This window comes from Ammospiza nelsoni, chromosome Z (genome assembly GCF_027579445.1).
Source record: "Ammospiza nelsoni isolate bAmmNel1 chromosome Z, bAmmNel1.pri, whole genome shotgun sequence".
NCBI lineage: Eukaryota > Metazoa > Chordata > Aves > Passeriformes > Passerellidae > Ammospiza > Ammospiza nelsoni.
In genome coordinates this window covers 31,093,352-31,105,797 of record NC_080669.1, presented here as the reverse complement: position 1 = coordinate 31,105,797, position 12,446 = coordinate 31,093,352, and the positions used below count along the sequence as shown (strand labels likewise).

General features: G+C 47.8%; 1 protein-coding gene across 1 annotated transcript in view; it reads right to left on the bottom strand.

The window, feature by feature from the left end:
- The window catches only part of PTCH1 (patched 1), a 66,987-nt gene extending 55,792 nt beyond the window's left edge, over nt 1-11,195 (bottom strand). The window contains exons 1-2 of the mRNA XM_059492937.1: nt 10,973-11,195; nt 9,271-9,463 (exon numbers count right to left, since the gene is read on the bottom strand). Of these exons, the coding sequence (XP_059348920.1) occupies nt 9,271-9,463; nt 10,973-11,173 (394 nt within the window). The 5' untranslated portion in view covers nt 11,174-11,195. The remainder of the gene's footprint in view (nt 1-9,270; nt 9,464-10,972) is intronic.
- Nucleotides 11,196-12,446: the final 1,251 nt, after the last annotated feature.

Here is a 12,446-nt window from a genome sequence, read left to right as displayed (position 1 = left end):
TTCAAATACACAATGATTACTTGTATATTTGCAGCTGAAATGAAGTTCAGTACAATTCTCTAAAGAAGCAGCACCTTTGCAGAAAGAATCAGGTTATGGTTTTCTTCATTCCCTTACCTCTTGTATATTTTGCTCAAGCACTGAAATAACTAAGTTTTCCAAAACCAAGCAGAAGTTAAAGCCAAGACATTCATTCTAAAAACCAAAATTAAAATTCTCCATACATCAAAACATGTATACGGTCAGCAGTTTCCATAAAGAACTTTTTACCTCAGGAAACTGCTACTGCTGCCAAAATCAGTCTGTTTATAGTAACTGAGGTGATAGTAAATGAAAATAACAGAACAAAACCAAGAACGAGTAAATTGTATTTACAGATATGAAACAAAGTTTACACAATAAAAAAAAATAAAGAATTTTTTTTTAAAATTCTGAATTAATAACTACTCCTTTCAACTCCATTCTATCTATTATACAGTACTGTACAGTAAAAAACTACTCCAAATCAAAAGTAACTCAATTAAGAGCAAGGGTGAACATAATTCATTGTATATGGTATTCATCAGTCATATTTGGCACAATCTGAGTGGATAATGAAATAGCACAGATTATGCAAAACTGGAGTAAAATATTTTCACATTCTCCTTAATCCATGGACACAGAAATGAAGGGGCCATTATAACATGGCACACATTCTCAGCACAGATATGACACTTTAAAGCATAGAGTTTTCTGTCATGAGGCACCGTCTTGGGAATCTGCCACTCCAGCAAAGCATCAACAGAACAAGGCAGAAAATTTTATGGTTTCTTAAGTATTAGTGAATGCTGCACATATTTACTTTTCTGAACTCTGATAGGTGACTACATTCTTATAGTAGAACTGTCATGCAGACCTTAAGAAGTTTTACTGATTTCTCCAGGTTTTCCCTGGAAGAGTAACTCACTTCCTGCATGTTACAAGGCAGCAGAAATCTGAGAAATTAAAAGAACCAAAGCCTGAAATACTGAAGAAAAATAAGACAAATACTGAAGAAAATAAGGATGGCTGAGAAAACAGATATAACTGTATAGTATATACAAAGAAGAGTGAACTTCTTGATAAAATTCTGCACTTCAGATCCTGCTGAACTCTGAAATAGAACAGCTAGAGCCACCTACACACACACCACCATCTACATCATCTGTAAACAGAAAAAGCACTGTGCAAACAATTGGACTTTATTCTGTATACAGAAGAAGATACCTGACAAGTAACAGTCTGACAAAATCTATAACCAAAATGCTGTTTTAACCAATCAGAAAAAAAGCTAGCTGTGGGGCAAAGAACTTTACAAGCATGGTTTTACCAGAGTGGTTATATGTTAAAGCAGGTAATTCACAGTTAAATTAAAAAGATTGTGCATAACAATCCAACAGTGTGAAAATGAGAACCTGTTCCATTAGACACCAAAAGAAAAGCAGTTGCAAACACATCAAAACCAGCATCCTAGTGGACACAGCCCCAACAGGTCATAGGGAGGTCAGTTTTTAAGGAAAAATCCAACTGAAATATAAACATGGCATTATGGAAACCAGACAAATCTCCCATAGCTTTGTCCAGCCAGCACTAATCTAGGCATCAGCTGTGCTACATAATCTAAATAAAGGGATCAGTTGGTTCATACATCTGGAAGCTGTCATATTTTGGAGCCTCCTACCAGTCAAGTGTAAGTGCAACATTCACTTGGATGTAACAGCCTTTAAATTTGTTGAGTGGTCAAGAACAGTTACATGCATACACTACATCATATTATGACTTTCTGGGGAAATATCGAAAATATTATGTAATGATAGGGCTTGGACCACCTCTTGCCATGAAAAAAAGAAAAAAAATCATGAAAATAGACAGATTCAGGGTGAGCAGCTCAGGTTTACCTTAATGCATTCTATACTCAAAGCAAGCTTGAGCATCCATGGCTTCTAGAGTTCATTCTTTTCTGAACCCACTGGCTGCTGATGAATAATGAGGAAGGAAGGCCACTTCTCCACAAAAACAAGCAAATAAACATAAAACCAGGCCACTTGGCAGGTGGCAACAGCTGGTAGTAAGTAGGGCCCAAAACACTCACCACCACATCCACAACTTCAGTAGCAGCCAGCCCTACAGCAGATTTAGGTCTTTTGCTTGCCTACACTTCCCTGTTCCTGCTCAGCAACAGCAGCATGGGGAACAACAATAAAGCAATGTTGCTTTCAACCATTCTATTTCACTCCAGGACTTCTGTACCAAAATCTGCAAGCTGTCCAGAGCTACAGAAATGCCTTCAAACCCCACTCATAAGCAGCAAAATCCCCAGAGCACAAGCTCAGAAGAGGAGGACAATGGCACAGCCCAGGTGCCGCCCTCTTTAAATACACATTCCAACAGAGAAAAAAACTGATCTTTCCAAACAATGATCTTTAGGGCACATTCTAGCAGGGCATTGGCAATACTGTTAAGTTTGGAAATAACAGTGAAGATGAATTTTCTCCAGCCTTGAGTAAATTAAATGCCTCTGATGTCTGAAAGGGAGAAGGAACCATGCAATAATGCACTTACAGCTTAGAGGGGTGCCAATTCTACAGGAGAAGCTTCTCTTCCCTTTCCCTGAAGAGGCTAAAATATGGGCACACTTAGTCTGCTCTGGCTTTGTACATGGGTATGGCCTGGTCACGCTAGAGTCATCCCAAGTTCTGTCACCACATTCAGTGAATTCAGGATTTCACCCTCTACCTTTTTACTGACCAAAGAATGGTCAATACCTTTATTAAGGCTCTTTATTAAAGGCAATACCTTCATTAAGACTCTTACAGACAAAAGAGAAATTTTAGGTACTGAACCTAAAATTGCAGGAATTTTTTCATGTACAAGCTTTTCATCAAGGAACACCAACTCCTAGCAATGATGTGGATGCCTGTCAAGATGGAACTTAACAGAGGTCTCCACTGATTTTGAATTTAATAGCAGGCTCTTGAAAGCTGACAATCAATTAAATATATGTATAAGTAAAACCTTTAAACATCTTTTCCTAACAACTTGCAGAGGGAGTTCAAATTCAAAGGAACATAACACCCTGATGTTTTTATCCACAAATATTATGTAAATATTAGAATTTTATGTTCCTTTTAAAAACAGTGGCATGGATGGAAACACTTTTGTGCTTCATCAGTAAACACTTAAATAAACACGTTGCTCAGATGACCATCCTTCAGCTATCATGTAAAAAAAAAAAGAGATGTAATAAATAATCGTACTGAAGTCAGACAAAATAGTGGCTTGGAAATTTTCCACATGAACACCTTCCAATGAACTTTCAATATTCGCTGAGGAACGCAACATAGTGTAAGACAACATTCGAGGATAAGTAAGCTCTTAAGTCACCTGATTCAAAGGAAACAAATGAAGTTGGTGATGTGATCAGAGACAACATCTTGACTGCCACAGAGCTTGCCAACAACCATTGTGACAGACCGAAGAGCAGAGTAACTTCTGTAACTTCTTCTATACCGTGCCACAGGTGATACAGGTGCAAGCACATCTAAAACATCTTCCCTGCTGCTGTCCACAAATGCATATGTTTGTGGGAGAAAGGAATTACACTTGACTGTGTTAAGTCCTGCTAACTGTACTCAAACAAACCATGTTACTTCAGCCCACTTACATAAATTTGTCTCCTTGAAAGAACAAATTAATGCAGATCTGTTCCCTTACTACTCTTTTTTGTTTCTCCAAAGAACACTAGCGTAAAGTTAACTGGTGCCTTTAGGCAGAACTTAAGAATAACTTTCCACCTGCACTTAATCTCGCTGAGTTAAGAAAACTGAGAATCTACGGAAATAATACTGGTTCCTGCATCATTTGCAGACTTTCCTCATTCACCTCATTTGTAAATTGCCGGGGTAGATTAACATATTTTAAGAAGGATCAGCCATAAGTACAATAAAGCAACCTGATTTTTGTCCCTTAAGAGAGAAAGGAAATAATACACATATCCCAAATCTTGACTTACAAAGTATTTCTGCTGTACACACTCAATCCTAATGCACTTACCATTTGAACATACTCACTTTATTCCACATACCTGAACTGAAGTATGCAGCTTCTGAGGCATTGTCTGCAAGATGTCCTACCTATCTGTATCATCTACCCTCTTCCTTCAAACTGGCTTAAAGAAGGAGCTCTGCATGTTAGAGCTCAGTTCAAGCTCACAAAGCTTCACAAAGCTTTGTGAAGAGGGCTACTTAAGGAGGGAATAGCTTGACTGAGCTTCAGCTAAGAAAACAAAAAAGGAAGGGAAGAACAGCATGATCTTTGGCCACCTAAGGAAGAAAGCTAATGAAAAAAAGTGAGGAGAAAAAAATCCCAAGACAATGATGACATGAAATGAAATACCAAAGCACAAGAGTAGACCATCTCCCCCATTATAAGCTGCTCCAATTAACATCATTTAAGGCATTGCAGTAGCCAAATTTCAAGCTTCATTTAACAGAACCTTCACTGGAGCCACAAAACTACCTTCTTTCAGCAGCAGAGGCTGTGAATTTACATGTGTGACTGCTGCTGACACACTGGATCTTAGACTGCCTATTTAGAGTGGTCGCACATAAACGTATCCAGTTATGAGCATGATTTCTTTTCCATCCAGAGCACTCGCTAGCTATGAATGGAGGATTCTAAAAGCGCATCTGTGTCCAACAAAATTCAGTCACTGAGGAAATCAATGCAAAGCTCTTTTTTTCCTCTCTGTGTGTACAATGTATAAAGATGCTAAACAGTCTCCGCAACTCCAGAATGCATGGACACCCACATACAGCAGTTCAACTCGAGCTGAATAACAGAACTGCCATTAAAATGCCAGTCCAGAATTAGTCTGCCTCGGCAGACAACCCCTTCCCCCCACCACCAGCAGCAAAGTATGCACATGAACAGAGATTTGTTCATGTGCTGAAAAGATACAGGTGTATGTCCTAGGCAAATACGACTGAGAGCAACTCTACAAGACAGCAACATAGATGGAGCCACTGTGGGACACAGTGTAATAACTGAAGCATTCTGAACACCAGGCAGAAGAGTACTATATTTAAAAAGAAACCCCAAAAAACAAAAAGCTACTCTACAACACTTAGTAGCAAGAAACAAGCTGAGAGGAAAGCCACTTTGGTATCAGGAGGCACAGAGAAGGCCAAGAATGCTAGAATAAATTCTGAAGGAGGAAGACTACTAGAGAAAATCTGAAAGAATGATGTTTTGAAGTTCTCTCTTGGAAAGTTTACCTACAAGGTGAGTTTCTAAACTCATGTAAATATTTCAACCATAGCTGCTGCAGGCTCAGACTACTAGTCATTTAACTTTGAATGAGTTTTAAGACCATCCACATTCCAAGTTCACTTCACTGTTTGATGGTTAATTCTGTTATGGTTTTAAAGCAACCGTTTACTTCCAGCAAATTTCAGTGCTGTATTATGTTCCATGGTATTCAGAAACAGACCATATCAAATTTGTCTTTTTAAATACTGCCAATTTATTCAGCAATAATAACTGTAAACAATTTCAGTAGCAAATCAAAACTGTTTCTTGAAGTATGTTTCAAGTAACCTATAAATCTACACAGCACATTCAAGATAGTCCAGGGATCAGGCCTAGCTGTAATGCAGTTGGGAAAGGCAGGATGCTCCCTGACCAGTCTTACCTTCTTCTACAACTTAGTGGATGAGGGAAAGGCTATGGAGAGTGTTTACCTGAACTTTAATAATGCCTTTAACACTGTTTCCTACGGCATTGTTCTGGTAATACTGGCTGCTCATGGTTTGGACAGGTACACTGTTTGCTGGGTTAAAAACTGGCTGGAAGGCAGGGCCCAGAGAGAGTTACTTTCAGCTGGTGGCCAGACACTGGAGGGGCTCTCCAGGGCTCAGCGACAGGACAAGTCCTTTTTTAAATGTTTATCAATTATTTGGATGAGCAGTTCAAATGCCCCCTCAGTCAGTTCCCAGATATCACCAAGCTGGATGGGAGTGTTGATCTACAGGAGGACAGGAAAGTTCTCCAGAGGGACCTGGACAAGCTGGATTGATGGGTCAAAGCCAATGGTATGAGGCTCATACTACATTCTACAACATGAAGTGTCAGGTCCTGTCCTTAAGTCTCAACAGCTCCAGGCAGGACTACAGGCTTGGGGGAAGAGTGGCTGGAAAGCTATCCCAAGAAATGGACCAGGGGAGGCTGAACACGAGCCAGCTGTGCCCAGGTGGCCAAGAAGGCCAATGGCATCCTGGCCTGGATCAGCAATAGTGTGGCCAGCAGGAGCAGGGCAGTGATTGTCCCTCTGTACTCAGCACTGGTGAGGCCACACCTCGAATTCGGTGCTCAGTTTTGGCCCCTCACTACAAGAAAGACATGAAGGGGCTGGAGCAAGTCCAGAGAAGGGCAATGGAGCACAAGTCCTATGAGGAGCAGCTGAGGGAGCCGGGGTAATTTAGCCTGGAGAAGTGCACCCTTGGGATGACTTCATCCCTCTCTACAGCTACCTGAATGGAGCATGTAGGCAACAAGTGACAGGATGAGAGGAAATGGTCTCAAGTTGCTCCAGGAAAGGTTTAGATTGGATAGCAAAAAATTTCTTCACAGAAAGGACTGTTAAGCACTGGAAGAGGCCACCTCTGAACTACCATCCCTAGAGGTATTTGAAAGGTGTTTAGATGTGACATTTAAAGACATGGTTCAGTGGTGAACATAATGGTACTGGCTTAGCAGTTGGATTTGATGATATTACGAATCTTTTCCAACTTAAACAATTCTATGATTCCATATTTGGCCAGCACTGCCTAGTTCATCCAAACACTCAATAAACGAAAGGTAAAGTGAGACAGCTGTTTTAATAAACAGGACAATTCAGCCACTGCTTCTTCACTAAGAAATCTTGACCTAAAGAGTCCCTTACTGTACCAACCTCCATGGAAGGTACTTTAAAGCTGTTAGGACCAGCTCCACGTAAGTGCAGAAGAAGTTTGGTGCTGCTTTGCGCTTCTGCTTAGGAAGAAAGACATTCTCCATGCTATCTGTTCCATCTCAAACTCTCAACTTGTACTCCTGTTTGTAGCTTAGCAATAAAAATATGCAACTGCTATCTGTTAGGTTTAATTGTACAACACCCCAATTCATGAGCAGAACATTTACAGAGCTTCTACCAAGAAAGCACATTATAACAAGCTCTTTTCTGTGGACCGTCATGTAGTGCTAGAATGGGAAAACTAGAAACAAAATTAAATTTAATCCATGTTTTACTTCACGTTAATCTGCTAGCTTTTGCTGGTTAGTTTTGAAATGCAAGGGTTTTTAAATGCAGAGTTTTAATTTCTTTTCAATGAAAAAACTAAACTAAATAGGTATGAAAATACGTCAACACTGTCAAACTAGCTGCTTTATGAATTCATATTGTCAATAAAAATTGCAGAGATCAATTTCCACTAGATTCTATACTAAGGACTTCCCCTCACTTCTTCCCCATAACAATAATGACATGAGAAGAAACCAGTGTAGCAACTATTTTGCAAATCCTATTTTTTCCCCTTGAGAATTGTATTTTCACTGACAGGCCAGTCACTGAGGCATCATCAGCAAGTAGTTTCTTGGAATTACAAGAATACAAAAAGCAGGTGGCACTAATTGAATAGGATCACCATTCCAAGCAAGCGAACACCAGTAACATCAGGATAATAAATGTCAGCAGAGCGTGTGGGATGGAGCTGCAATCACGTATTAATCTATCTAACACAGAAAAGCAGAAACAAATTGACAAAAGAAACCTCTCCACAACAACCTCACAGCGTATTTGGAGGAAAAATTAACAGCGAAGGAAAACAAGATTCATAGTCATTTCCATTAGTATTTAAGGTACTGTAGTTAGTGATCAGTGCAAACTCTGATGGCATGTCTCTGCCTACAGATGGGACCCAGCAGTGCCTTGTTCTGTTTCTCAGGCAGAACTGCTGGCAGCAGATCTCATACTTTGAGCTCCTGGACTACTCTACACGGACCAAAAAAAAGATCACTACTTTCCACAACAGAAAAAACCAACACCTACTAAATGACTGGCGAATCCAATCCTGACCCCAATGCGGCTGTCATCTGCAAGGGTGGACTCCGACCCTATACGCTCTAATTCACCTCGGGCAGGACAGACCACCTTCAGAACAGGCACCGACTTTGTTTGCACTCAGCCTTAGCTTTTCCACACATGCACATACAGAGAGCTATTTAGAAATTATTATTTATGCAGCCTCTCATATTAACTTTTATAAGCCAAATACTGCTGCAAGCTACTTTGACATAAACCTAGAGTAGTAATTGCTAGAGACAAGGAACTCTGTTTCCACGTCCACCCAGCAGCTAGCGGGGGAACGTGATCCTTAATAAACAGTACTTTCCTCCACAGAAAAAAGAAAAAGGGACGGTGGGGAAACAAAACACTAAAACAGTAAAGAAAACGAGAGAAAGAAGAAAAAAGCTAAGAAAAAAAACACCTCTAAGGACTACACCTAAACTCCAAACTCGCGGCAGCCTGGTGCCATGGCCCTCAGCGCGGGGCGCGCCACCCGGCAGGCTGCCCCACTCCGGGCTCCCCTTCCCCTCGGCTACCTTTCTGCCTTTCTTTCGTGGTTGTGGTTTTTGTTTGGGGTTTTTTGTTTTTTGTTTTTTTTTCGTTCTCTCCCTCTTCTCCCTCTCCTGTTTTCCTTTTTTTTTTTTTTTTTTTTTTTTTCCAGCGCTGCGCCCCGCGCTCCCCACAGCTGAAACCTGTCCAAGGCCAGGACCACACACAGGCTCCCGCCCCGCCGCGCCGCCCGCCCCTCCCCCGCCGCGGCCGCGCGCACTCCCAAAATGGCGGAGGGGGCGCCTCCCGGCAGCGCCGCCGCTTCCCGCCGCCGGCGGGGACATGAAAACGCGCCGCCCGCAACTCGCCCGCACTGCGAGCCGGGGCACAGGCGAGGGCGCTGGGCGCTGGAGACGGGCTGTCCCGGCGGCCCCCCGTCGAGTGCACGGCCTGGCCGCCGCTGCCCCCCACGAGCGGAGTAGTGGTACGCGCCGCCCGGGGCTGCGCGCCCCAGCTCAGGGCCCGCCTCCCGCCCCGAGAGCCGCCCGCCCTCCCCGTCGGCGGCCGCTCCTCACGGGCATGCAGAGCGGCCCCGGGCCGCTCCAGCCGGCCGGGCAGGGACGCCAGCAGAAAACAGGGGCACCCCCCCCCGGACTTACCTTCCACCCACAGCTCCTCCACGTTGGTCTCGAGATTAGCTGCCCTTAATCCTACAGCGAAAGCCCCAAATATCAGGAGGCCGACAACCAAAAACTTCCCGCAGTTTTTCTGAATGTAACAGCCCAGTTTAAACAACAGTCTCTGAAACTTTGCTCGCAGCCACAGCGGCGCTTTCCGTCCCGTCGCCTTCCCCTGCAAAGCAAGAAGAGGTCAGTAGTTGCGGGCTGCCGCAGCCGCAGAAGTAGGGGGAGCCCCCCAGCCCTGCTCCGAGCCGGACAGCTCGCGGCTCTCGGGGCGCAGTCCCCGGAGGAAGGACGGAGCGCCGTCAACAGCTCAAACAGGCATCCTTCCAGCAGGGCCCCTGCCCCGCGGCCTTGCCGAGCAGCCACCCTCGAGCACGCACACAGGGACAAGATGTACCTGCTGTCAGCCATCCTTGCCCCAGGCCTACACGCGAGTTTGGGGGTAACAACACTGCGTCGGCCCCCGGGCCCTCGCCTGTGCCGGCCACCACCATACTCATCTCTTGCCCGAGGCGTCGCCACCAGCTCAGGCTGCAAAGAGACCTGTAGCTCCAGGGAAGAAGGAACCACTTCTGACAAACCTCAACAGCCACAAGAAAGACAAGTCCCTTTTCCTGTTCTCCTTGGAACCCCAGAATGGCTGGGAGTAGAGGCGGGGGGGGGGATTGTGTGACAGACAGTGGGCAGCACTGGCCATTTCCCCCATTCCCAGCTCCTAGCAGGGGCTTGGTGCTGAGGCAAGACCCACGTGGTGAGCAGCGCTGCAACATCTGCAGTAATTCATTTCCATAGAGTTTGGAGACGCTGTGTGATCTGAATTAGGAAGTAGAGCAGCCATCTGTAAGTTACGACAATATTTGTGAACGGAAGAGGGCAGCCACATGGATTTTTTTTCCTCCTCCTTTCCCTCTTCTTACAAAGCCTAGAAATCCGCTCCCTGAAGTGAAACCATCCCTGCAGCAAGGCAGCTTTTGGAGATTGTTTACTTTGAACATTTTTTGGCCAGCGGAGATTGGCGGCCGGGGCTGTCCCCCCGCCCCGCCCGGCACCTCCAGTCCTCCGCGGGGACCGGCGCGGCAGGGTTAAGGTGGCAATTTGTTTATGGCCCTCGCTCCCCCTCCGGCCGCTGGGCAAGGGGGAGAACCGCTGCCTTCTTTGCTGGGGGACCCCGTTCTCCCAGGGCACCCGCCGTCTCGGCTCTCAGCGGAAAACTTCACAAAAGCCCCAGTTCTGCCAAGAAGCCGGCCGGTTTCTCCCCTGTTCCGGCCGGGAGCGGGTGTTGCCGAGATCGCAGGGCGCTGCGAGGGAATGGAGAAGCAGAAAGGAAGCGGAGAGAGAGAGAGGGGGAGCGGGAGAGCGGGCCTGGGGTTAGCCATGGGGAGGCCGGGACCGTGCAGAGGCTATTTCGGAAGTTTAGGAGGAGAAGTGCTCCGCAGCACAGGCACGCACCAGGGCAGGCACAGGCGAGCAGGGAGGGAAGGAGGGCACTCTCTCCCGCACTGAAGAGTCACAGACGTCCCTCTCTTTTTCCCAGCATTTTATTGGTGGCCGTTTCGTTTCCATCTCCTCCTTCCACCCCCGCGAGAAAACACACCACCTCCCTCCTCCTCCCCCGCGGAAAAAGCAGCACTACCACTAGCGTGTATCTCTGGAAAAAAGAGTGAGAGATTGAATGCACCTTTGAAATCTGCTCCAAGGCGAAAGCCGCATCGCAGTAGCTTGGTCGCTGCAGATACTCCCGGTCGGGCACCGCGGCGCGCCGATTCCCTCCAGTCCTTCGCCGCCTCCCGCCGCCGTTTCTCGGCGCCCGGCCGGGGTGGCCTCCGCCGCCCGCGCTGCTGCTGGTCTCCGGCTCCGACGCGTTACCGGCCGAGGCCATGTTGCCGCCGCCGGCGGGACGGGAGAGCTGCCGCTGGCGCTGCCGCGGCGGGGCCCGGGGCCCCGGGGGTGCGGCGGGGCCGCGGGGGGCTGGCGGCGTTGCGGGCCGCGGGCTGCTGCTGCTGCGGGGGCTGCTGCCGCCGGGGCTGCCGCCGGGGCCGCCGCCGGGGCTGCTGCTGGGGCTGCTGCGGCGCGGCCGCCTCACGCGGGGCGCGGGGCGGCGGCTGCCGCCGCGGCCGCTCCGGCCGAGTCGCTCCCCGCGCCTCCCATTGCCACATCGCGCGCGGACCCCGAGCTGCAGGCGGCCGCTCCCCGCGCCCGGCGAGGGCGAGCGGACGGGCGGGCGCGACCCCCGGGATCCCCCGGCCGCCGCCGCGCTATCCTCCGCTCCCGTTGAAATAGCCTACTCCGGCCGGCCTCCGCTGCCTCGGGGAAGCCGCTGTCCGCGACGGCGCTCAGCGGCGGCGGCGGGGCGGCGGCGCGGCGGGCCGCGGCTGCTCCTGCTGCTGCTGGGCTGCCTCGCCGCGCTGCACCATTCTGCTTCAGGGCCGGGGTGCTTCCCGCGGGCCGCGGGGCCGGCGCGGTTCCGCGGTTGGCCCCGCCGCGGCGGCGGCGGGCGGGCGGCTGCCTGGCGCTCTCCCCCGGTGTGTGCGCGGCAGCACCGAGCTGCAGCCCCTCGGCTCCAGAGATGAGATGGAGAAGAAAAAAAGGACTCTCTCCATTTGGATAAAGAGGAGGAGGAGGAGGAGGGGTGGGGGGGGGGGGAGGTGGGGGGAGTATGAGTGGAGAGAGAGCGAGAGAGGGAGGGAAAAAAAAAGGGGCTGAGGGCCCGCCCCCGGGGCTGTCAGATGGCTTGGGTTTCTGCGAGGTGATTGGCTCGGGGAGGGCAGAAATTACTCAGCAAACATGACTATTATTAGCTGCTTAGCAACAGCTCACCAAAGTAGAGAGACCACCCAGGCCGGCAACCCTTGTGTGTGCATCTCCAGCTTCAGGGGGAGCCTTAAAGAGATCCAGTCTTCTTTGCATGCAATACTTCCATTAAGGAATGCCTTCTCCCTCTTTCTTCTTCGTTTTCTTTTCATGAGCGTTACTCCCCCCTCCCCTTACTCCCCTCCCCCGACTCCCGTCCGGGATGCTTGCAAATACACGCGCGGAACTTTCTCGCCAGGGACATACAGAAATACATTTTTTCCCTTTTAAGAAAAAGAGAGGGAAACGAAAAAAAAAAGCATTAAACGATTTCTAAAGGCCTTAAAAGAAAATCCTTTTAG